General features: G+C 57.6%; 2 protein-coding genes and 1 long non-coding RNA gene across 4 annotated transcripts in view; 2 read left to right on the top strand and 1 right to left on the bottom strand.

Annotated features, from left to right (window-relative positions):
- The window catches only part of SLC38A8 (solute carrier family 38 member 8), a 30090-nt gene extending 14737 nt beyond the window's left edge, over positions 1-15353 (top strand). The window contains exons 4-10 of the mRNA XM_022583060.3: positions 427-528; positions 3705-3762; positions 9420-9534; positions 10808-10955; positions 11336-11544; positions 12731-12782; positions 15143-15353. Of these exons, the coding sequence (XP_022438768.2) occupies positions 427-528; positions 3705-3762; positions 9420-9534; positions 10808-10955; positions 11336-11544; positions 12731-12782; positions 15143-15236 (778 nt within the window). The 3' untranslated portion in view covers positions 15237-15353. The remainder of the gene's footprint in view (positions 1-426; positions 529-3704; positions 3763-9419; positions 9535-10807; positions 10956-11335; positions 11545-12730; positions 12783-15142) is intronic.
- Positions 15354-15460: 107 nt separating this feature from the next.
- LOC149744716 (uncharacterized) lies at positions 15461-22899 on the top strand. 2 transcript variants are annotated; one of them, XR_016391047.1, is made up of 5 exons: positions 15461-16419; positions 16742-16851; positions 17686-17799; positions 18393-18477; positions 21657-22899. It is a non-coding gene; the product is annotated as an uncharacterized LOC149744716 (long non-coding RNA). The 2 variants fall into 2 exon arrangements; XR_016391046.1 differs by having other exon boundaries at positions 21654-22899.
- The window catches only part of NECAB2 (N-terminal EF-hand calcium binding protein 2), a 35019-nt gene continuing 31457 nt past the window's right edge, over positions 21170-24731 (bottom strand). The window contains exons 10-12 of the mRNA XM_022583069.3: positions 24212-24324; positions 21962-22039; positions 21170-21505 (exon numbers count right to left, since the gene is read on the bottom strand). Coding sequence (XP_022438777.2) covers positions 21343-21505; positions 21962-22039; positions 24212-24324 — 354 coding nt within the window. The 3' untranslated portion in view covers positions 21170-21342. The remainder of the gene's footprint in view (positions 21506-21961; positions 22040-24211; positions 24325-24731) is intronic.

Genomic DNA, 24731 nt, shown 5'->3' with positions numbered 1-24731 from the left:
CTTCCCCTGTCGTGTAACGAAATGGAGCAGAGAAAGAGTGGGCAGGACCCCCTTGCCCCCCGGGCACCCCCAGCCCTCGCCAACCGAGCCAGGGTCCTCCTTCCCCCTATGCTGTGGCCCAGCGGGCAGTGTCCCGACTTAGATGCTGAATCCCAGCGGCTGTTGGTGGAGAGACGGGGGCGCCCGTAGCGATCACAGGCTCGCAGGTCTGACCTCGCTGGGCCTGAGCGCAGCCCTGCCCTGCCTGCCTGCCTGGAATGCTCTTCCCGCTGTCCCCATTGTGCAGATAAGGAAATGGAGTCCAGACACTGGCCTGACACCTTGCCTGTGTGGGCAGAGCTGGCATTGAGACCCCACTCCGTGTGGCTCCCCAGGCCCTACCTCACCATAGAGGCCCCCTAACACTGCGCTCCGTCCATGTGTTAGCATCTTAGGCACCCTGGCCGCCTGCTACCTAGCCCTGGTCATCGTGGCACAGTACTACCTCGGGCCCCAAGACCTCGCTCGTGAGCCCCGCCTGGCGTCGAGGTGAGTCTTGGGCGATGGCTTCCCGGGGCTGCTGTGAGGGCCGAGGGACGCTTCTCCCCCCAACCCTGCCTATGGTTTGCACAGAGCCCTGGCTCGTCCCGTGAAATCCTTCAAGTCTCTGATGCCGTAGAACTCAGCAAAACCTCCTTTCCTGGGACTTCCCTGGCGGTCCAGTGGTTAGGACTCTGTGCTTCCACTGCAGGGAGCGTGGGTTCAAGCCCTGGTCGGGGAACTAAGATCCCACGTGCCACACGGTGCAGCCAAAAAAAAGCTCCTTTCCTTCTTCAGAACGACAGTGCTATCACTAGTGGGGACGGGGGACAGGCTAAGGGACACGGAAGCACTGGACACCCCACCAGCCTGGGGCTCCTAGGCTGTTGCAGACGCGTTCCCCACAGCTTAGGGGCCGCAGAACCAGCCAGCAAGATGCAGGTGCAGGGGCAGAGGCCAGTGAGGCCCGACGAGCCTGAGCGAGGCCAAGAGTGGGAGTGGGCCTGGGGGGCGGGTATCCTGTAGGGATGCAGAGCTGCGGTGAGGACTTCAGTTTTGCACGGAAGCCACTGCAGGGTTTTGATCACAGCAGGGGCTTGAAATCAAATCGGCTGGTGGCAGGCCAGCTCCATGAGCCTGTGACCTGTGACATCCCCCAGGGTCCTGGGCTGAGAAAGGCCCTGCGCTTGGTTTAACGCCCTGCTGTCGCCATCCTGAAACGCTTAACCGCTGTTGAACAGGGGCCGGCACTTTCATTTTGCACTGGGTCCCGCAAATCGTGTGCACCCTCCTGGAGGGTAGGTTGGAAGTGGAGTGAGAGAGAGAGAAGAGAGTCCGGGTGACTCTGAGCTTTGGCGATGCCGTTTCATGGGCTGGATGGGGCGGGGAGGGGTCGGGTGGGGATGTGTAAGGTTGGAGACGGCTGTGAGACACTAAATAAAGACGTCAGGGAGCTGGTCAGACTGTGCGCCTGGAGTCCAGAGAGGCCTGGGCTGGAGAGAGGAACATCAACCCATAGATGGCGTGGAAGTAAGGCCAGGAGCCCAGGTGAGAACTGAGCTGGTGGCCCTCCGCCAGGCCCTGGGGGATCAGCGAGAGGGATGGCAAGTTAGCAGCACGTGTTAGCTTCTTGGGGCTGCTCGTAGTAACACATGAGCACAAACCGGGTGGCTGAAAGCAGCAGCAACTTCTCCCCTGGTTCTGGAAGCTAGAAGTCCAAAATCAAGGTGTGGGCAAGGCTGCGCTCCCTCTGGAGGCTCCGGGGGAGGGTCCTTCCTGCCCCTCCCAGCGTCGGTGTTGCCGGCACTCTTTGGCCTTCCTTGGTCTGCACATGCTTCGCTCCAGACTCGGCCCCCATGGTCACACGGCCTCTGCCCTGTGTGTTTCCTCTTCCTATAAGGACACCAGTTGTTGGGTTAACTCCCAGCCTACTTCAGTGTGACCTCATCTTCATTTAGCCAATTACATCTACAAAGACCCTTTTTCCAAATAAGATTTCATTCTGAGGTTCCCAGTGGCTATAAATCTAGGGGGACACTGTACAACCCAGGACAGAGGATAATAGAATCTGGGTCTCAGAAGTCAGCAGAATTTCAAGAAGGTTGGGGTGATCGCCACCAGCTGCCGCTTCTGGGTCACATGGGGCTGAGCCCTGGCGTCTGATTTGGCCACGGAGGCCGCTCGATGTGGCTGAGTTTCATCAGGGCAGGAGGCGGGGTTGAAGGCCCAGGTGGATTGGGTTCAGGAGAAGGGGGAAGGGAAAAGCCGGGAAAGAGCTCTTCTGAAGAGGGGAGAAGCGGAAAGTGCTGGGGCACAGAGGCCACGGCCCGTGTGGCCCACGGCACACCGACGGCATGATCCAGCAGTGGAGGAAACCCGATCAGAAGAGGGCCAGATCCACTGCTCATCTGTGGCCTTGAGTCTGCGGAGGGGAGGGTCCTGCTCTGTGGAAATGGAGCCTCCAAGGCTGGAGCTTGGGCAGTCTCACCCACGGGAACAGGAGAGGACGGCACATGAGGCCCAGAGGACGCAGGCAGGCAGATGGAGCCGTGGGAGCGTGGGCGCTAAGAAGCTGGCCATCGGCTGACAGTGCTGTTGAGGAAAGTCCAGGAAGGCAGGGCTTGGCGGGGAGGCTTCGTGATCTGCACCCAGAGTTAAGAGGCGGCCGGAGCGCAGCACAGAAGGGGAGATATCACCGTGTGACTTTCCCCGTGGCTGCTGTGACACGTTCCTGCCAAACTTGGTGACTTAAACTACACAAATTTATTCTCTTACAGTTCTGATATCAGAAGTCCAGAATAGGTCTCACTGGGCTAAAATCAAGCTGTCAGCAGGGCTGTGTTCCTTTTGGAAGCTCTAGATTGGAATCCATTTCCAACTCCTAGAAGTGCCCACATTCCTTGGCTCGGGGCCCCTTCCTCCATCTTCAAAGCCAGCAAAGTTCCATCTCTCTGACCCTGCTTCTCTGGTCACAGCTCCCTTTGACCATAGCTGGGGAAGGTTCTCTGACTGCAAGGATCCTTGGGCTACATTGGGCCGAGATCCTCCAGGGTCATCTTGTGTCGTGTAAGGTTCCCAGGGTTAGGACATGGATCTCTTTGGGGCCCACTCTTCTACCACAAGCAGGAAACCCTGATTCTATAGCGGGTGCTGTATATGCTCCCTCCACTATGTGTCCCTAAAGGTGCCGGAAGCTGGTACGTAGAGCTGATTATTAAAGGAAGCTGGAGGGCCACCATGTGGGGACCACTGAGAGGGCTTGACCTGAAGATTCTGCCCCATGCACACCTCAGTTCTCTTGGACAGAGGTCAAACCATCCTTGCCCTGTGGGATCTGTTTGATGGATGCTCCCTGTGCCCCCAACCACCCCAGCCCCTAAGCTCACTGGGCACAGGCAGCCTCCAAGGGAGGCTGGGAGTTCCTCCCAGCCACGCCCTGCCCAAGTTGTGCCTGCAGGGAGAATGTCAAGTTACCATATGTCAGCACAGATGTACTTAGAAAGTGCAGCATTTAACATGCAGCCTTTTCCAACGCCCCAAACCCGGCAGTGGACATGGTTTTTAAAACCTGTCTTACAGTCACGCTTAGTTATATCTTGCTGGTGGTGTTGAAAACTCATTTTCAAGTTGAAGGTTGTTTTGAGTTTAACTTTTTGTAACAAACACCCGTTTTCATCTCTTTACAGTCCTTTCTCCTGGGCCTCCGTATTTAGTGTCTTTCCCACCATCTGCTTCGGATTTCAGGTAACCTTGGCGTCCGTGTTGCAGAGGGTGGCATTTGCAGGCTCTGGGGACCGCCTGCTCCCTCAGGAGAGCGTGGCCTCCCTGTCGGGAGAAGCTCAAGGACTTGTTCCAGGGTGAGATGGGCTGTCTTTGGGAGACGGTGCATGTGGCCGGCATCTGGGCTCGGAGCTGGGAACCGGCCCCGCCAACAGCCAGCAGCAGCACCTTTGTTTGTTGGGTCTGGGGTCGAGTGTGTGGGCCCGGGACCTGTCCCCTCCTTTGCGAAGTCCTCACGGCCGAGTCGCCACGCCTGGGGACCTGGAGCGGCCTGCTTACGTAGAACGCCTTCGTGCAGGTGGCTTCTGCCGCGGGGGCCTGGAGGCTTGCCGGCTAGGAGGGCGGGAAGGTGCGTGGGGAGCTGGCGGTACTGCGCAGAATATATAGACTTTGATAGAATGGTATGGAGTGAGGAATTCCGTGCGTGGAATCCAGTGGAGGGGCTTCCGCCGCAGCGCTGGGTGGGGCAGATTCAGATATGCCCTTTCCCAGGCGCAGATGTCTGGGAGGAGTCTTGAGCAATGTGTGGGAGGTGGCCAGCTAGAAGGGGAGGGCGCTTCAGCCGGAGAGCCCCGGAGGGGGCGGGGGTCCCAGGCTGGAGAGCTGCAAGGGGCTGGGCGGGGCTGGCGTTGGGCTTCGCTCCCCGCCTTCTGGGCTTTCCTGGGGTCTCGCAGTCTCCTGGCAGGTGGCAGCTGACTCCCTTGCTCCATTGTTTATTTTAGGAAAGATTTGCCTCTCTCCTAAAAACAACCACCTCCCCACCACGACAACAACAAAACCGCCCCCAGTGAAATCCAGTTCTCGAGGGAAAGTGGCTCGGGGTTGACAGTGTCTCAGCTTCGTAGCCTGAGCGGCTTCTTGCTGTGCTCACCAACCAGCTCCACTTTGTGTTTGTCAGCTTATGTTTTCTTTGAGAACCACTTTTTGGGGAAAAGAAAAGTCCTGAAACATTTCCGTTGCTCTTTTTTATAAATGAGTCGCTGTAGCGTTTCTGGAGCTTAGCAAGCCGCTTACAGAATTTCTCACGTTTCTTCCTGCACACCCAATATTTTGAAAGATGGAAGGCGACGATTTTGCTGTCAACCGTTTGGATGTCGTTTAGCCAGTCCTCTCTCGGGTCCCCGAGCACCATATGGTGTAGCAGGCTCGCGCTGGGCAGGGGTGCGGGGTGCTTTCCAGATGCTTGTGAGGAGGTGCCCCCCTCACCTTTGCCTCGGCTCCCTCATCCCATTCTCCTAGCAACCGAGGCCTGGGCTGCCGTTTCCAGGGACACGGGATGCGGAGATGGGGGAGCCGGGAAAGGATGTGGATTGCAGGGCGGGGGTGGGGCAGAGGACTAGTTGCCAAGGCCGGGGATAGGGTTGCCAGGATCCAGCTTGGGGAGACAGGGATCTGGGGGTGGGGGAACTAGGTGCAGGTGAAGGTGTCGGGGAGCCCAGTGAGGAGTGGCGCTGGGCTGGAGGGGCTGCTGTGCGGGGGAAGGCGTGGGTGTCATCGGGAGGTCGGGTTCAAACACACCGCTCCCCACAGACTTAGCAGCGGGGCACCCCGTCCAGCCTAAGCAGAGTCGGAAGGAGGGGCCTAGGGGAGCACGGGTTGTGGGTGCAGGCTCTGCTCCCAGACACCCTGGCCACACGCGGTACTTCTCCCTTGTTTGTGTTTTTTTAATTGAAGTATGATTGATTTACAACACCGTGTTAGTTTCAGGTGTACAGCACAGCAATTCAGGTATATGTAGCTGAATATATACGCATATTCGTTTTCAGATTTTTTTTTCTTTAGAGGTTATTACAAAATATTGAGTATAGTTCCCTGTGTTATACAGGAGGTCCTTGTTGGTTATCTGTTTTATCCATCGTAGTGTGTATATGTTAATTCCAAACTCCTAATTTATCCCTGCCCCCATCCCCCTTTCCCCTTTGGTGACCATAAGTTAGTTTTCTATGTTTGTGAGTCTTTTTCTGTTTTGGAAATAAGTTCATTTGTATCTTTTTTTTTTTTTAGATGCCACGTATAAATGATGTCATGATATTTGTCTTTCTTTGGCTTACTTCATTTAGTATGATAATCTTTAGGTCCATCCATGTTGCTGCAAATGGCATTATTTCATTCCTTTTTATGGCTGAGTAATATTCCATTGTATATATGTACCACATCTTCTTTATCCGTTCATCTGTCAGTGGACATTTAGGTTGCTTCCATGTCTTGGCTATTGTAAATAGTGCTGTGATGAATATTGGGGTGCGTGTATCTTTTCGAATTATGGTTTTCTCCAGATATATGCCCAGGAGTGGGATTGTAGGATCATATGGTAGTTCTGTTCTTAGTTTTTAAAGGAACCTCCATACTGTTCTCCATAGTGCCTGTACCAATTTACATTCCCACCAGCAGTATAGGAGGGTTCCCTTTTCTCCACACCCTCTCCAGCATTTGTTATTTGTAGACTTTTTGATGATGGCCATTCTAACTGGTGTGAGGTGGTACCTCATTGTAGTTTTGATTTGCATTTCTCTAATAATTAGCGTTGTTGAGCATCTTTTCATGTGCCTGTTGGCCCTCTGTGTGTCTTCTTTCCCCTTGGTGTTTTTAAACGGCTTTGAGATACAACTTACGTGGCGTACAACTCACCCCTCTAACGTGTACAGTTCAGTGGTTTTTAATATGTTCAGAGTTGTGCAACCATCGCCACCATCAATTTTACAACATTTTCATCACCTTCAAAAGAAACTTGTACTTATTACCAGTCACTCCCCATTCCCCTCTTGTTTCCCTCCTAGCCCTGGCAACCACAGATTTTTCTGTCTCTCTGGATGTGCCTGTGCTGGGCGCTTCATGTAAGTGGAATCATACAGTATATGGTTCTTTGTAGCTGGCTTCTTTCACTCGACGTGGTGTTTTGTTTTGTTTTTAATTTATATTTCTGCCCGCGTTGGGTCTTTGTTGCTGCACGCGGGCTTTCTCTAGTTGCGGCGAGCGGGGGCTTCTCTTCGTTGTGGTGCACGGGCTTCTCATTGTGGTGGCTTTTCTTGTTGCGGAGCACGGGCTCTAGGCGCGTGGGCTTCAGTAGTTGTGGCGTGCAGCCTCAGTAGTTGTGGCTTGCGGGCTCTAGAGCGCAGGCTCAGTAGTTGCGCACGGTCTTAGTTGCTCCGCGGCATGTGGGATCTTCCCGGACCAGGGCTCAAACCCATGTCCCCTGCATTGGCAGGCATATTCTTAACCAGTGCGCCACCAGGGAAGTCCCACTCACCGTGGTGTTTCTGAGGATCGTCCGTGTGGTACACGTGTCAGGACCGCGTCCCTTTTCACAGCTGAATGATATTGCACTGTTTGGAGAGTCCATAGTTTGTTTTCCCTTTCTTCAGCTGGTGGCCGTTTGGACCGTTTCCACTGCTTACCCACTACATGCTCCTCTGCCCCGCATCCCATCACGTAGTGAATAGTGAGCTTGCTATTGGCCAGTCAGCGTCCTGGATGCTGTCCCAGCAGGGCAGCCCTGCCCTCAGAAGCTTTATTTCCCGGCATAAGACCAAGAGAAACACAATCCAGGAGGCTTAGGAGAAACAGGAAGAAGGGCAGGGCCCCATCCTGCAACCACCAAGCATCCTTTCCCCCATGTCTGGGCTCTGGAGTATAGGAGGTGGGAACGTTGATCCTGAGTTCCACTGCTTGTTGGTTGAGGGCGTGTGTGTGTGTGTGTGTGTGTGTGTGCGCGCGCGCACGTGCTTGCCCCAGGCTGGACGCCGCCTCTGTGGCTGGAATCGGGAGGCCTGAGGCTGGTGTGCCCCAGCCCCTCACAGTGGGCACTCCATGAGGGTGGGGACTGTGTGAGGATGGTTGATGGGTACCCCACACTGGCAACAAGGGGCGCTGATATAAGGACCTGAGTGTGGAGAGCTGGGGTTGGGTGCAGGGAGGCCTCGTGGCTGTAAGTGGGGCAAAGGGATGGATGATTGAGTAACCGCCGGAGTGCCCTTCACCCGTGGGCCAGGCTCTGTGCTGGGAATGAGGGAGGCAGGTGTGTCTGACACCACATACCTGACAGAGGCTGAACCAGCAAACCCAGATGTGCTCACATGGGGGGCGTGAGAGCAGAACTCGGCCAGCTGGGGAGGAGGGCTTTCCTAAAGGATGAGTAGAAGCTGGCTGGATCAGGAGACATCGCAGGCAGAGCACACAGCACGGGCAAAGGCCCTGAGGCAGCGAAGAGGGACCATGGTGGGCTGAGCTCGGTGGGCGAGGGGAGCAGGGCTCTTGAGCCTGGGGAGTGGGCAGGCATGGACGGTCATCCTGTTGGCTTTGATCAGAAGTGAGTGAATGGATGTGGTGGTGGGAACCCTGCCCTGGGAGCCTGGGAAAATCCCAGAACCCATAGGGCACATCCAGATACAGCAGCACCTCTCACCCCTGGCTGCTCATCAGGGTCTCCTGGGCTGCTGATAAAACACCGCTGCCCAGGACCTGCCCCAGATAAATAAAGTCCACATCACAGGTGGGCTCCTGGCATTGGCTACATGTATTTTATATGTTTAAAAATTTGACCATGTGGGCTCCCCTAGTGGCGCAGTGGTTGAGAGTCCGCCTGCCGATGCAGGGGACACGGGTTCGTGCCCCGGTCTGGGAGGATCCCACATGCCGCGGAGCGGCTGGGCCCGTGAGCCATGGCCGCTGAGCCTGCGCGTCCGGAGCCTGTGCTCTGCAACGGGAGAGGCCACAGCAGTGAGAGGCCCGCGTACCGCAAAAAAAAAAAAAAACAAATTGAGCCTGTGATACAGTGTAGGAAGTATATAAATCATAAATATGTGTACTCCCATGAAACCACCACCCCGATGGGGATATAGAACATCGTCAGCACCCCTGGAATGTTCCCTCAATAGCACCACCCCACCCCACTCTTCTGCCCTCTGTCACCACAAACGGTAACTCTCAACTGAGGGTGATTTTGCCCCCTAGGGGACATTTGGCAATGCCTGCAGACATTTTTGATTGTCACGCCTGTGGGGGAGGCTCCTGGCATCTAGTGGGTCAGGGCCAGGGGACGTGATCCGTATCCCACCATACGCAGGACAGTCCCCAAGCATCAGCAATGATGCGGTTGAGACCCCGTCCTGGCTTGTTTGGTTGTAACCTGAACTTCACGTACACGGAAATGTTCTTCTTTGGCGTCTTTTGCTCCACGTTACAGCTGCAGGGCTCTCTGTGTTGAGGTGTGCAGTTGTGTTCACCCCTTTTCAGTGCCGTGTAGTATTCTACACATGAATCTCTGATGACTTCTACCTTCTGCTCTTGGTGGGCGTTTGGGTTGTTACCCATGTTTTGGGACACTGATACTTTTTTTTTTTTTGTATTTTTAAAAATATTTTATTTATTTATTTTTGGCTGTGTCGGGTCTTAGTTGCGACGCTCGGGACTTTTGTTGTGGCGCACGGGCTTAGTTGCCCTGCAGCATGTGGGATCTTAGTTCCCTGACCAGGGATTGAACCCATGTCCCCTGCATTGGAAGGGGGATTCTTTACCACTGGACCACCAGGGAAGTCCCAAGACACTGAGACTTTTTAGATGGCGCCAGGTGATTCTAGCACCCAGCTGGCTCCACTCCCGTTGACCCTGCTGCTCCCTTGCAGTGTCACGAAGCTGCCGTGTCCATCTACTGCAGTATGCGCCACCAGAGCCTCGGGCACTGGGCCCTCGTCTCCGTGCTGTCCTTGCTGGCCTGCTGCCTTGTCTACTCGCTGACAGGTAAGGCCCGTGCGGGGTGCCCGGGACCTGGGTGCGGAGCAGTGGGAGAAACCGGGATAATCACAAGTGTGTATAGAGACCCTACCGCGTCCTGGGTGCAGTGCTAAGTGGTTTGACTGCCTGTGCTGCTTTTGTCCCTAACACCCCCAGGAGAGTCCACAATTCATAGCGGAGGCCACTGAGGCTCAGAGGGTTGCCATGGCTTGTCCAGGGTCTCCCAATTAGACGTGGCAAAGCTGAGATGCAAACCGTGGCCCGTCTGTCTCCTAAGCCCCTGCTCTTCACGCCCCACGCCCCTGCGTGCCTGTTTCGTGGGATGGCGTCAGTGATGGCTGTCGGAGCGTTAGATCCAGGCAGTGGTTTACAGAACACTCTCTTGGATGCAGTGGGTTTCACCATCCACACACTGCCACAGGAGGGTCTTCAGAGGTGACAGAAGTGTGGCTCAGAGAGGGGCTGTGCCACACCCGAGGTCCCACAGCACATCCGGTGCACAGCCCAGGGCCCGGGCTCAGGCTGACTACTAGCAGCCCTTTCTTTCGTCAGCCTATCAGAGTCTCTGATTCAGGGAGCTCTTGGGCTCCCACAGATGTGTCAGGGGCCTTGGACACTTGCTGGGTGACTTTTGTCTAGCAGGGGAGGTCTCTCTCATTCTGTGGCCCCTGAGTTGGACCCGGTGATTGAGAGTCTCCTTCAGATGGTCCAGGGCCAGCAGGATCCTGGGACTGGAGAAAAACCAAAGCAAACCACAGCTCTTGGTCAGCGATGGATGTCTCAGGACCGGGCAGGTGACGCGGAGGCCGAGAGGCAGTGCTGGGTTGTGGGGTAGGGACCTGACTTCTGCTGTAATGAGCTGTGTTATTCCAGACAGTTGTTGACACCTTGGGTCTTGATTTTCCCCATCAGGAAAATGGGCGCACTGACAGCTTCTTTCTCTAGGTGCTCTAAGGGTGGGGTGGACAGGGCACGGAAAGCATTGTTCAGACTGCTTCCAGTCAGTCCACGCCCACGAGGGGGTGCCTTGTACGGGTGCCGTGAGCTGTTTGGAAGAAGGACAAGGGACAGTTTTGCCCAGCAGGAGTTTGAGTCGGAAGGACCAGGATCCTGTAGACTGAGGACAGGAAAGCCTTGGGAGATTCTAGAACTTTCTGTCAGCTCCTAGGGGAAACCTTAGCAGCGGTAGATCTGGGTGCTGTCTGCGTGTCGGAGTTGAGGTGGGGGGACAGCATTTTTCTAATCAGCTCTCTTGTGTTCCCCCCTTTACCCTTCACAGGCGTGTACGGCTTCCTGACTTTTGGGACAGACGTTTCTGCTGACATCCTGATGTCCTACCCAGGCAACGATGGGGTCATTATCGTTGCCCGGGTCCTCTTCACTGTGTCCATCGTGACTGCCTACCCCGTCGTGCTCTTCCTGGGGAGGTGAGGCCAGCTCGTGGGACATGGTTCAGTGCAGAGCACAGCACCTGTCGAAAATTAGCACGTGCCAGGCGCCACGCCAGCCCATGTGGCGTGGGGACTGTCTTCGCCTCTGTTTCCTAGAGGAGGAGACGGGCAGGGGAGTCAGGTGGTTTGGCCAGCGTCGCCCAGCTGGTGTCAGGACTGGAGCCTGGCCCCCGGAGCTTGGCGGCCCAATGTGGCCCCGCCCTGTCGGCTACCCATGTGCGGCGGGGGTTCCCAGGGCGTGAGCCCTGCTGGTGTGCAGGGTGGTGGTGGGGGGCACTCTGGGGCACCCAGTGGTGGGCGAGAGCAGGGCTACAGCCCCCGGGAGCCCGTGGGAGCCCATAGTGCGTGGCCTCCAGGTCAGTGATGCAGGATTTCTGGAGGAGGGGCTGCTGCTGGGCGTGTGGGCCCCAGCCCCTGGCCGAGCCCTCGGGGCCATGGGTCCGGATGTCGCTGACCGTCCTGTGGGTCACCGTGACGCTCGCCATGGCCCTGTTCCTGCCCGACCTCAGCGAGATCATCGGCATCATCGGTGGCGTCAGCTCCTTCTTCATCTTCATCTTCCCAGGTGAGGGCCGTGTGGGGGGTGGGAGCCCGCGGAGGAGGGATGGCTCCAGCCCTGTTTACTGGGCCAGGCGCGGGGGGCCGGGGCTTCGCACACCTTCCCTCATTTAACATCTCAGTGGGCGTGCTGTTATCAACCCAGCCTACAGATGGGAAGACGGAGGCCCTGAGGCCTCCTGGGTGGAATAGCTAGCATGTAGCGGGGCTGAGTCAGCCTCACAGCCTTGTCTCCCCTCCCGCTGCTGCCACTCGCTGTAGGATTTCATTTAATATTCCAGACACTCCTATGGTCGAAAGGTGCCCCACAAACATCTTCCTCCTTGTCCCCCCGTCTGGGAGGCAAACGCAGTTTCCATGATGGATGGGTTCCTAGGGAACCTTCCCACTGTTAGTGAGTGATGAGGTGAAGTTCCAGCCAAATTGGCCTGAGGGTTATCCCGGCCTGGCAGACCCAGGGTGGCCAAGGCTAGGGGCTCCCGGAGAAGGGGAAGCACTACAGGGGCAGAAACCCCAGATCCTGCGGCCCCTGGCCCTGGGAAGCGCTCTCAGACATGAGTGATGGGGTCCGAGTGCCTCACCACCTCCCTTGGCTTCCTGCCCCCGCCGGCCAACCACCGTCTAGGGCGGATGGACCAGTGATGCTGTGTCTTGAACACACAGTATGGGTTGGGAGTCCATGTCCTGGGTGGGGCCTTGTAGCTCTAGCTGTTTCCTGTGCTGGAAAGGACGGGCCAGGGTAGGCTTGGCAGCGGGGAGATCCACAGGATCTTTAGGCAGAGCTGTCTGGCTTCAAATCTCAGTAGCACGATTAAAAAAGAAAAAAAAAAATGACAGAAAGAAAAAAATAACAAAGGCAGCTGGTGGTTGTCAAAGGCGTCCCAGGGGTGAGGCCCCGAGTCTGGCCCTGACCCACTGCATCTCATCAGAGACGTGAGTGTGTGCTGTTGTTGTCGCTGGAGAGGCCAAGGTGTTAGGGGGTGTCGAGCGGGGACCCCACAGTGGCGCCATTAGCCACCATTCGGTGCCCACCCTCCAGGGGCAGGGTGAGCCTGCGGGGCCACTTTGGGCAAAGGCCCTGGCAGCCTCTCGGGTCCCTGGGGACTGCTGGGTGTTGGTTGAGCCCTTGCGAGCTCGGGGCTGCTTTGGGTTCAATAACGAAGAGCTGGTGTGACCCCGTGTCTCCTCTGCAGGTCTGTGCCTCATTTGTGCCATCAGTGTGGAGCCCGTCAGACCCCGAGTTAAGTAAGTGTGTGCATGTGAGGGTGTCGACTCTAGCGTGTGCGGGGCTCAGCGGGAGGGGCGTGTGAAGGCTGCTCGCCCGCCGGGTCCTGCGTGTGAGGGTGCTGCAGGCCAGGCCGGGAGGGGGGCCTTGTCCACACAGCGGGGGGGCGGCTGAGCCGGGGCTCCATCCCAGGCCAGCACACTGCGCCCTGTTCAGTCCATGCGCGGCCGTCCTTGCACTCCGAGCGCTGTGGCCTCTGCTTGGAGCTTTGTGCGATTTGGGGTCTTCCGGCGTCTTGAGGCCCAAGTCGTGCGTGCTTCCCCATCCTGAACTCAGACCCCGGGCAGGGTGGGTACAGGCTGGTCCTGTTGCCCCACAGATCCCTGAGTTCCGGAGGCCGTGGGCTCCCCCATGCACCAGGGCAACACGTTCTGTTAACAGGACAGCAGGTCCTGGTTGGATGATGCCTCAGTGCTGGGCCCCACGCTCAGCCCCTTTACTCCTTCCTCACCCTGCGATGCTGGGATATTTCCATCCCAAAGACGAGGAGGCAGAAACCAACCCACAGGCAGGTGGCGAGTAGGGCAGAGCTGGGGCTCAACTCTGGCCAACTGGACGCGGGGCCCAACGCTTACCCCCTCCCTGCTCCACGTTGCTGGTTAGACAAGACAGTTTGGACCATCCCTTTTTTCAGCGGAGTACCCTCCGCTGGGTCGGCCTGTGGTGTGACTTGGACCATGTACTCTGCCACCGAGGTGCCCAGTTGGACCCCACTGAGAAAGAGAGTGTGTGCACGGGTGATGGGCCAGAGCTCAGCCGGTGCCAGGGACCCGGGAGTCTGTGCAGATCTTGGTCCCATTTCACAGATGTGAAAACTGAGGCCAAGACGGCTAGAGAGGACACTAGTAGCTTTCTAGGGCTGCTTGTGGCTTAAATCAACAGAAATGTATTTTCTCCCAGTTCTGGAGGCCAGAAGTCCAAAATCATGGTGTCAGCAGGGCCCCACGCCCTCTGCAAGCTCTTGGGGGGATTCCATTCTGTGCTATTTCCTGCTTCTGGTGGCTCCAGGTGGTCCTTGGCTTGTGGCCGCATCACTCCCATCCCTGCCTCTGTCCTCACACAGCCTCTCCCTTGTGTCTGTGTCTCAAGTCTCCCTCTGCTTCTCTCCTCTGAGGATACCTGTCATTGGGCTTAGGGCCCACCCCCAGTCCTGGTGATCTCATCTCCAGATCGTTAACTTCATCACATCCGCAAAGATCCTATTTCCAAATGAGGTCGTGTTCACAGGTTCCAGGTGGATGTGAATTTGGGGGGCCACCATTCAGCCCAGTACAGATTTTCTTATGTCACAGAAGCCATGAACTTGGGGCCCACTTGCAGCCTCTCTTTCCCCTTCGTCCAGCCACATGGAGCCCGAGCTTGGTCTTCCCACAGCGGCAGGCCTGGCTGGGCTCCCTTCTGGGTTGAGAAGCATTTTTCTGGGCATCTCTAAAGCTGACTTGGGCTTAGCACCAGCCCCGGTTGCCTGGGGGCCTCCTACATGGTTTTTTCCCTGTAGCGCCCTTTCAAGTCTTGCTGCTTCTGTGTGGTGCCTGTCCAAGTTCACAGCAGCTGTTACTGATGGGCTTTAAAGATATTTTTAATCCTAGCGCTGCTTTAGGGCTTCCTGATCCATCAAAGCTGCCCCGAGGAGCCAGCAGCCCCGTCACATTTACCTCTCTCCCCGCTTTCAGGCAGGCGGGTGTCTACGGCACCGAGCTGCCGCTCTGCCACACTGTGTAACTGGAGATGGTCTTTCCATGACAACGGATCCTTGTGGCCTTTGTTAATGGGCCAGAAGTATCCCTATCATTTCGTGGGAATCTTATTATCGTGGCTTTTGCCTCACTGTCTGCACCGTCTCTCCTGGTTACGTTATGAAGCCTGTGGATGTGGTCTCGTGACCACCAGTTCCAGCTACCTCTGTCCCCTCCTCCGTGGCCCCCCAGCCGCTGTTCCCATCTGTGTGACCTAGGGCTTTCTTCTCCTTCCTCACTTTCGGGGGCATCAACCCCCTAAAGAAAAGAAGCGGAAGAGAAGGGAGTTTGAAACTAGTGTCTCCCTCCCCCTATTTCTTTGTCTTTGATAAAATATTGGGAAGGAACGAGGTTATGAAACAACAGATTGGGTGAGAGTTGTATTTTTTTTTCAATTGCATGGGTACTTTATTTCCTGTTGTCTCAGAAACCCATCCCTACAGGTAAAGGAGGGTAACCTGAATTTTTTCCAAATTGGTGACTCTACTAGGCTTCAGATCATAAGTTTTCTACATGTGTTTGGCTCGTCTGTGCAGATCTCCAGAAGAAGAGCGCGTGTTGACGTGAGTTTGTTGACTTGGCAGGTGCTTCCTGGAGGCCTGGGGGGTGGTCTCCGTGCTCGTCGGCACCTTCATCTTCGGGCAGAGCACGGTGGCGGCTGTCATGGAGCTGCTCTGAGGGGCGGCCCGCGGCCGAGCGGGATGGGGTCTCCACGGCTGCCCTGGTCCGGCTGCCTGCATCCAGCCGTGAGACCGATGTTATTTCATCGTAAAGATGCTGGAGAAACGGATACGTTCTGCCTTCCCAGGCTGCTCATTTGGGCTTCTTCTGGTTCCCAGGGTTTCTGGTGCAGTGGTGAGGAGTTTCTTAGTGTCCTGGGCCTGCCCTGCAAGTGACCACAGACTGGGGGCTTCTGGCAACAGCAGTGCACTCTCTCACAGTCTGGAGGCTAGAAGTCTGAGATCAAGGTGTGGGCGGGGCTGGCACCCTCCCTCTGCAGGCTCTAGGGGGACGGTCCCTCCTGCCTCTTCCCGCTTCTGCTGGTTGCTGGCCATCCTTGGTTCTCCTTGGCTTGTGGCTGCATGCGTCCAATTTCTGCCGCCTCCCTCACGTGGGCGTCTTCCCTATGTATCTGTCTCAATTTCCCTCTTACAGGGCTCACCCTAATTCAGTATGGCTTCATCTTAATTACTTAATTGGGATCTGCAAATATCCTATTTCCAAATAAGGTCACATTCACGGTTTCCAGAGGTTAGGGCTTAAACTGTGTCCCCCAGAAAAATAAGTTAAACCCATAACTGGGAGGCAGGTGCTGAGGCCCAGAGAGCCCTGCTTTGGGGTGCTGAGATCAAAGACACGAGGCAAGGGCATTGTTCGGTGGGTGAGAGCCCAGAGGGCATTTGGGGCGGCATCCGTTGGGGATGGCAGTGCCACGGCACGGGGGAATGCCCAAGGAGATGTGTGCCCAGAGCTGGCCACACAGCCTGTGCTTGGCCTCGCTCCAGTGGTGGTGGGGGGGGACCCGAGGAGAGCCCCTGCCCCTTCCGCTGGCTGGACCTGAAGAGCCTGGAGGCCAAGTGTGCTGTCTGCTCCATGATTCCCTCCCCGATCCGGGGGTGAGAAACCACGCCTGGAGCTGCGGCTGAGGGGGCAGGGATCTGCCCACGGCCGGGGAGGAGAGGAAGACGGGGCCAGGGGCTCCCGCGTCGCTGTCCCCGGCACTGACCCTGCCCAGGGCCCGGCAACCCCTGGATGGATGTTGCTGGATTCAGGCCGCTCTTCCTCTGCCCTGGGACATCTGCCAGGAGCCAGCAGTGCCAGAGCCTGCATGGGCTGACGTCCTTTAGACACCTCCCTCCAGGTAGGCAGCAGCCGGGCCTTGTTTGTTATCTCGTGTCACGTGTGTGTGAGGCTGTTGGTAGAACTGTTAGAGTTTGGTTTTTTCCAGTTTATCCACCTGTATTAATTTTGGTTTTTGAGATGTAATTCACGTACCACGTAGTCCACCCTTTTAAAGTGTACAATTCGGTGCACATTAGATGTGCAGACTGGTGCAGCCATCACCAATATCCAATTCCTGCACACGTTTGTCACCCCCAAAGGAACCCAGGACCCGTTAGCCTTGACTCCCTATTCCGCCCTCTCTCCGGTTCCCCGTAACCATGGATCCGCTTTGTCTCTAGGGATTTGCCCATTCTGGACTTTCCACATGAGTGGACGCATACAATACGTGGCCTTTTGTGTCTGGTTCCTTTGACTTAGCATGATGTTTTCAAACTCGCCCATTTTCCAGGTGAGGCAACTGAGGCTTGGGAAACTCAAGGCCGCCTGTCGCGTGAGGTGCAGAGTTGGGTTGGGACTGATTTTGGGTTCAATTCCATTGTCCATTTTCTTTCTGCTCCTAGGAGTGGCCAAGGGGGGTGGGAACTAGTTGACCCAGGGGGTGGGGATGGGGCCCCTGCCCCCCAGTGCCCTGGCTGTTGGCGGAGACTCTGACCCAGTGAGGGGGACCCAGAGCTGGCAGCGGGTTTGGATGGTCCGAGACGTATCATCTACACCCTGTGTGCTTGGCACTGTGCTGCTGCCCAGGAAGGCTGGGCTGTGATAGGACCCTTCACGGAGGGTCCTTCACGGAGGGTCCTGGGTAAGAACGAAGCATGGCGGGTAAGGGTCGTGCCGAAAAGAGAGGCAGTGTATGAAGTGGCTTTGGGGTTGGACTGGTTGTGAATACTTTCTGCCATTTACTTAAGATTTGGAAAGTTCATGAACCTCCTCTACGAATCAATTTCCCCACCAGCAAAACAGAGCAGCCTTACTGTGTGTGAGGCAATGTGGGCTTACGGTGTGAGAACTAAAGGTGATCATGTACTTACAGCAGCTGGTGGGGGCACCCAAGCAATGGTAGTTTTATTTCCAGAAAAGCTAGGTTGGGAGTATGAGGAGGTGAACACTGAGCTTCCTGGCAGCTAAGGGGAAAAGGGAAATAGGACCACAGGGCTTACGCCAAAGCTGGAAAGCACCTCAGGGAGGTGGTGGCCTGGCACTAACACTGAGCAGAGATGAGGGTGGGGCTCTTGCAGGGATGACAGGTGTCACCCCTGGGTACAGTCGTTTCCATCTCTGACAGGTGGAGGGGATTCTCATAGGACTGAGCCTCAGATCGGCCATGATCACGCAAGGACGTGATGCACAGAAATGCAGGCTGGGATGCTGCCCTCTGATGTCTGAGCTCGTGAGGCAGGTATGATCATCTCCTGGACTGACCTCCTCCAACCGCGAGCGCCTCCCCCTGGTTCGGGATAGCAGCTGGAGGACAGAGGGGCTCAAGCGGCGTGCTTGAGATCAGGGTGGTGGCACAGGGCTCTGGGTCTGGAACATCGGAGCTGACTCCGCCTGCCATTTACCGGCCCTGGCTCCTTGGCCAGGCTCCGTCCCCGCTCTAAACAGCCCTGGTCCTCAGGTTGCTGACCCAGGAAAACCTCCGTGAGTGCTATTCTTAGCCTCGGTGTCCTTCCTGGGACCTGGGTCAGCACCTCCTCCTTTCCTTCCTTCTCCAGCCCTTGGTTCCCATCCTGTTTGTTCCCCTCTAAAACGAAACTGAGGGCAGCCCCTCCCTCCCAGTGGTGACACGTGTGCTTGAGTGCAGAGACCCTCCTGTCTCAAGTGACAGCTGTGAATGGGCGAGGGGACTCGTTCTCCTGCTCTGAGCAGCATGGGCTACAGGGGGTCCGAGTGTCTTGGGGAGGTGCCCTTCCAGTGGCTCTAGGTGCCCCCAGGTGATGCACAGGGACCGCAGCAGCCCAGTACCTGAGGGGTTGCCTGTGTCGCACACAGGATGGCGGCCACATGCCTCCCGTGGAAGGCTTGGGTTTTGAACGGGACACGGCAAGGGACACAGATGCTGAACCTGTTTGAGCAGGTGAGTTGTGATTTTTTTTAAAATGAGATTCACGTAACATAAAGTTAACCGTTTTGAAGTGCACGCTGCAGGGGCATTGGGTACCTCTGCACTGGCACACAAGCACCTCCTCCATCGCTTCCCCAAACGCCTTCCTCAGCAGTAAGCCCCCTGGCAACCCCTACTCTAGTTTCCATTTCTATAGATTGAACTCTTCCAGACGTGTCGTGTGCACGGGATCGTGCAAATGTGGCCTTCCGTGACCGGCTGCTTTCACTCAGCATAGGGTGTGTAAGCGTCGCCCGTGTTGTGGCCGTGGGGTCAGGACTTCGTTCCTTTTTATGGCTGAATCACGATCCACTGCATGGATAGACCTGGGTTTGTCCATTCGTCCACTGATGTTTCTACCTTCTGGCTCGTGTGAATAAGCTGCGGTCACAAGTGCTTGCTTGCTTAAGTGCCTCAATTCTTTTGGGCCTGGTATATACCCGGGGGCGGGGAATTTCTCGGTCACGTGGTATTTCCATCTTTAACTGTTGGGGGAACCGGACTGGGATCTGACCGTATTAATCCGGAGCCGTTCCTCTGCACCTGTCTCTGCTGTGTGCGAGGTGGTTAGAGCACAGCATTGGGGGGCTGAGAGCTGCTCTGGGTTTGGATGAAGCAGTGCCACGTGGCTGTGTGACCTCTGCTGAGCTGCTTGCCTTTGGGTATCGGTTTCCCTACCTGCGGATCCCAGGATGACGCAGGAAGCAGCGACGGCGCCTGCCAAGTGCCTCGCACTGGAGTGTAAAGTAAGTGGAGGCTCTTATCCCTTTTAGGGTTGATGTTTGTTCTCTTCAGAGCCTATTCCACCCACTCGGAATCTGAGGAGGTGCTTAAGTGCCCGTGGGTGCAGTCAGCTCCGAGGCTACAAGAGAGCTGGGGCAGAGGGTCACGGGCCCAGAGGGCGGGCTTCCTCAGTTGCGCCTCCAAGAGCCTCCACCCCCTGAGCTTATTTTTTGTAAAACAAACAGCCTGGAACGGTAGGGTGGGGTGAGGTGACGCTGTCAGCAGGACCTCCTGCAGTGGCCTTCTCGTGAGCCAGGCAGTTCTTAATCTTCAAAGGGAGGGTCTTCTCCCCACTTCACATATGAGAAAACAGAGGCTCAGTGCAAGGATGCTGACGTGTTCAGCTGGGATGTGAATCTGCATTTTACGCTTCCAACAAGCCCCCATGATTTCACTGGGCACCGCGGCCCAGTTCCAGGCCCTTTCTCTCTCTCCTCCTCCCCTGGCTCCCCAGCAGCCCCCTCCCTACCTGCCCTCCTTTCCGCCCTGCTTTGGGAAAGGGAGGCATGGCTCTCTTCTTGTCCCTTGGGACTTTTGTGTATTGTCTCTCCTGCACCGCGGCCAGGGAAGTTACAGAGGTTCCAGCATCAGACTTGAAATCACCTTTAAGTCTAGGTTCTTCTGGCTTGTTGGAACAGGGTGTGCAGTCAAGGATCGACTGTGTCCAGGGAGGTCTGGCTTTTGCCCTCGGCTCTTAGGAGGTGATGAACCTCTAGGACCTTGGAAAGTCCTGACACGTGTATCTTTGTTTACCTGGGGCCACTCGGGATCAGCTTGACCTCCACAGGGGCTGGAGGCTAAGGTCAGCCAGAGCCGCCCCCCAGTGCAAACTCTGAAGGTGAGCTTCCCTGGTTGGCAGTTCCCTATGCGTAATGAATGTCACAGGGCAGCTCTGGGAGAACCAGGTGCTGTCTGCACGTGTCACTGGGAAGGGAAGGGACAACCCTAAGCTTGGTCCCTCCGGGACCCTCCGCCGTGCTGAGTTCCGTCTGTATGCTTTTGCTGCCATAATCCGTTAACCACGAGTAGAATGGCTTGGCTGAGTTCCGAGAGACCTTCTGGTGAATTGCCGAGGGTGGTCGTGGGGACCCCCCCCCCCCCCGCACCAGGCGTGAACTTATTTGTCAAGATACATACCTCAGAGGCATCACTTCCACTTGACAGATAAGACAGCTGAGGCGACTTGGTTCAGGTTTCAGGGCTAATAAGGGGCCCCGAGCATCCTGACAGCTTCACTCGCCCGCTGTCATCTACTAGAAAACGGGAAACAAACACGCAGCCGTCCCCAGCGCTAGTTTATTTGGTGCCTGTCCCAGGTGGCTGTTTGCCTAGCAGGGCACTGGCTACATGGGGTCTACTGCCGCCTGCGGGCTCGGCCCGGGGGCCACTACAGGGTCCCAGCTCCTCACAGGAGGAGGAGTGGCAACCAGGAGGGGAGGAGAAGGGTGAGGGGCGAGCCCGGCCGAGGACGTGGGGGCTGGTCCTGTGTGGCCATGCGCTGGGGGCGGGGCCGCTCCCCCTCGCTCCTGCAGCAGGCCCAGCAGCTCGATGCTGCTGTGTCAACAAGCGGGGCGGGGGTTCGCCTTCACTTCAACCAGCGGGAAAAGACCTTCTTCTACTGAAAAGACAGCTCGTATACCACAGTTTCTAGAATAGAGTGCACTGTCCTTCATCAGAGAGAGCAGGGCGGCAGGGGCTCAGTCGCGACCCAGGGTGCACCAGGCAGCTGGAGAGGAGGGAGGGAGACGTGTCAGGGGGAGGAGACTGCAGCGGCCCCTCCCCGCTCCGGCCAGAGACCGAGGCCTGCAGGCTGCCGCTCCTCTGCCGGTGCCAACTCTGTGCCAGGCGGGCGGCAGGGGGGGCCGGGCCCTACGAAGGGCACAGAGGTACGTGTCCTGGGGGCGCTTTCAGGGCCCCTAGCACAGGCCTGCCGCATGCTGGGCTCAGGGCCCTGGCCTTTGGGCGCGGCTGAGGCCTCCCTGCCTTGTCTAGGTGGGACACCTTGTCTGGTGGACTACACTTCCTGGCAGCTAAGGGAATGGTTTGGGCCTCAGCTCAGCCGTTTCTACCGGGCCCGTGGCGTCCCCGCTCCCTCTGTAGCTGGTCCAGGCCCTCCTCCCCGCTACCTGGCACGGAGATCCGGGAGAGGGCCTCGGGCTGGCTCAGCGTGTCCACCTTGACGTGCCGGAACGCCTTGCACACGGGGCTCTGCAGGTGCCTGCAACGCAGGGGGCCGCCCGTGAGCTCTCGGGGCGCAGAACCCTGGTGCGAAGGTGGGGCCGGGGCCCCGGGGGCACAGCCTGGCTCTTGCCTCCCCATGAGCAACCTTCACTGAGAGAACTTTCTGGATTTTTATCCTCGGGCAGCAGTTTTGAAACAGGAGCAACCCTGGCCTCTGCTCCCAGGGCCGGTCAGGAGCCCAGATTCAGGGCCCAGCAGAGCACGTTCAGAGGGTCAAGCTCCAGCCTGAGAAATGCCACCTCCAAGTGGATTGAGACCCAGCTGTCTGAGCAGTGGATGCTGCTGGAACCCTGACTCTTCACCCTCCCCGCCAAGGAGCCTCTGGGACAAGGAAGGGCCTGGAAAGGGGGCCGGGGCAGGCCCCCGCCCCCCGTCCCACCACCTAACCCCCGACCGAGGGCTGACACTAGACAACGTGCGTGGCCAGGCCTACATCGTCCACTCCTCCTCTGTCTCCCAGAACTCGTAGACCACGAAGGTGACACCGTCCGCCAGCCTCACAGCAGCGATGCTGCAAGAGGAGAGAGACCAGACTCAGTGGCTGCACGGGGCTGCCGGCCTGCTTGCTCCCCGCCGGGGTGCACACAGGGCCACACGGCCCCCAGACAGGGCCTCCCCTGAGCCAGGCTCGGGGCTGCCCGAAGACCCTGGAGGCTGGCAGAAGCTGCAGCAGCCGGGGGTGGGGACAGGCCCGCAAGGCAGCCTGTCACCACCCAAGGCTGCTCTCAGTAAGACGCTCCCTTTCTGATCAGCTGCGTGCACCTCTCTACCCTCTAGAGCAAGGCCTGGCCCGGTACAGGGGCCAGCGTGGCTGCTGAATGAATGACAGTGAAACGTCTTTGAAAAAAGCTTTCTAATCACTGAAAAACCTACCTTTAAAACTAAAAGCCTCTTCCACCTGCCACGCTGTCCTTCAAAATCATTCTTTCATTTAATCCTTAAAAGTAGGAGAATCAGACATGGCCCAAGTCCCTGAGCTGCCGTCCCTGTGTGAGCACCAGGGTACTCACCCCCTTTCAAATAAGACGAGACCCAGGCTGGGGGGATGGAGCAAGGTGGGGGGGGGGTGCCTCTAAGAAGGTGGCCGACCCCGGGAGAGGGAGGGCCGGCCTCTCCGAGGTCACGATACCACCCTATCTGACCTCTCGGCCACCTGCCCCGTTCCTTCTCCTTTTCCCACACACCCTCAGGAGAATCCTGCCCCGGTGACGTCTGCTGCCTTACTACAGGCAATGCCAGGTTTGGGGCTGCAGCGAGGACGCCCTACTGCATGCTGCCCCCTCCCGGCCCTTCCCAGCCCCAGGCCCCCTTCTTCCGCGCTGTCTCCCACGATGAGCACACAGCTCCCGTGGCTCCGGGTGACACCTGCATGCCCCCCACTCCCCGGATCTCCCCACTTGTACGTCAGCACCTCGCATGGCATCTGAAATTTAATGTGGCCCGCAAGGCCTGTGCAACTCCCCGCACCCACGCGCCTGACCTTCCGCGGCTTCTCCCGCTCAGCCTGCGGCCCCGTCCTCCACCGAGTTCCTGAAGCTGAAGAATCTCGCACACCACCTGGCCTCCCCTTTCTGCAGCCCCCCACCCCATCCCGGCCATGGTCAAGTCCAGTCAGTCCCACTCCAAATCAGACCCCAGCTCTGCCCACATCGTGCCAAGACCAGTGCCCTCTCCGGGTGACTGCATGGCCTCTCCCTGGCCGCCAGCTGCACACCTGTTGCCACCCCTTCTTACACAAAGGAGGCAAGACCAAGTCTCCCTCCTGCCTAAGCATCTCTCCCCCATGGTCCCTGGTCCCCGGCACGAGCAGGGCCTGCCTGCCTCTCTGGCCATCTGACCTACCCACCCCTGGGTCACTCTGTCGAGCCACACCAGCTGCTTGCTTTTTCTCAAACACGGCACCCTCACTGCCACGCCAGGTCTGGGCACCAGCCTGTGCCAGGCCTCAGATTCTGCGGCGGGGAGGGGGGGGGGCTGCTCAGCCTCGCCCCTCCCCAAAGCCCCCCGTTCGCTGGCCTGCACAGTGCCCACTGCCAACCGGAACCATCTTTCTTCACCTGCCCTCTGCCACCACCTGGAATTAACGTGCAGCAAGAGCAGCTGAGTCACGCTGCACCCCCAGGCCTGGCCCCCCTGCTTCACCGGGAAGCAGGTGGAGGCACATGTGCTCTTGAGGTAGGAAAAAAGCAACCGGGGAGGGAGACACTCGAGGCAGGGAACAGGCACGGAGCCTACCGCTGGGCACCGACGGGTGGGCCACGGACAGGAGACAGCCCGGCAGCTTGCACCAACGGCCCTCTGGGACCACCCCCAGCAAGGATGCAGGCCTTGGCCGCAGGGACCAGAGGGTGAGGCCCCCGAGTGGCGGCTAACGCTGAGTGGGCGCTGGGGGCCAGGCACTGACCTGTACCCCCCACGGTCATTATTCCACTGACGCCTCCAACCCCACCAGGGAGCGGGTCCGGGCAGTGGACCCACTTTACAGATGAGTAAGCTGAGGTCCGCGAGATGAAGTCAGTTGGCACGTTTGCGCAGCAAGGAAGAGCCCGCGCTAGGACCACCCCGCTAGGGGGCTTCCGTGGGGTCCGGGTCCGCTGTGTTCTCAGGGGTGAGGCTGGTCCTGCCCTGTGCCTCCACCCCAGACGCAGCTCCCAGCCACCACCGCGCCCCGCGGCTTACTCACTGGAAGCAGCTCCTGGCTCCGGCGGTGCCCCTCAGGTACTGACGCAGGGAGTCCAAGAACTCGACCAGCTGCTCAGGGCACACGGCCATCTCCTGCCGGACCAGCTGCAGATGCTCCGGGGCCACAGGACCAGTGAGCCACCCTTCAGGCTCCCTGGCAGCCCGCCTCCCCCGGGACCCCGCCCAGCCCAGGAGCCCGCCTCCCCAGGACAGGACTTCTTCAGAATAAAACCGACCCCCCCCCCACACTTTTCATTCTTACACGTGGAAACTGGCGAAAAATGAGCTAAACTTAAGAAGCCAAATGCAGGGAGTAGTCCTACAAGTGCTGAAAAAACAGGGACGTTTAAAGAGGCTCCAGAGAGACTGGGAGCTGCCTGCAAGGCTTCGGGTCCAGGACACAACAGAACGAGTGACCAGCAAAATTGTTTCTGATTGAATCAGCATTTTGACGTCACTGTCCCGCTGATTACGTTGCTCCGGGCCCCACTGATCACAGCCCTGGAGCCTCTAAGAATGCT

This window comes from Delphinapterus leucas, chromosome 20, assembly GCF_059928025.1.
Source record: "Delphinapterus leucas isolate spDelLeu-1000000601 "Yukka" chromosome 20, BTC_Dleu_Yukka2, whole genome shotgun sequence".
NCBI classification, from domain to species: Eukaryota; Metazoa; Chordata; class Mammalia; order Artiodactyla; family Monodontidae; genus Delphinapterus; species Delphinapterus leucas.
Note: the sequence above shows the minus strand (reverse complement) of the source record. Positions and strands in the feature narration are given on the sequence as shown.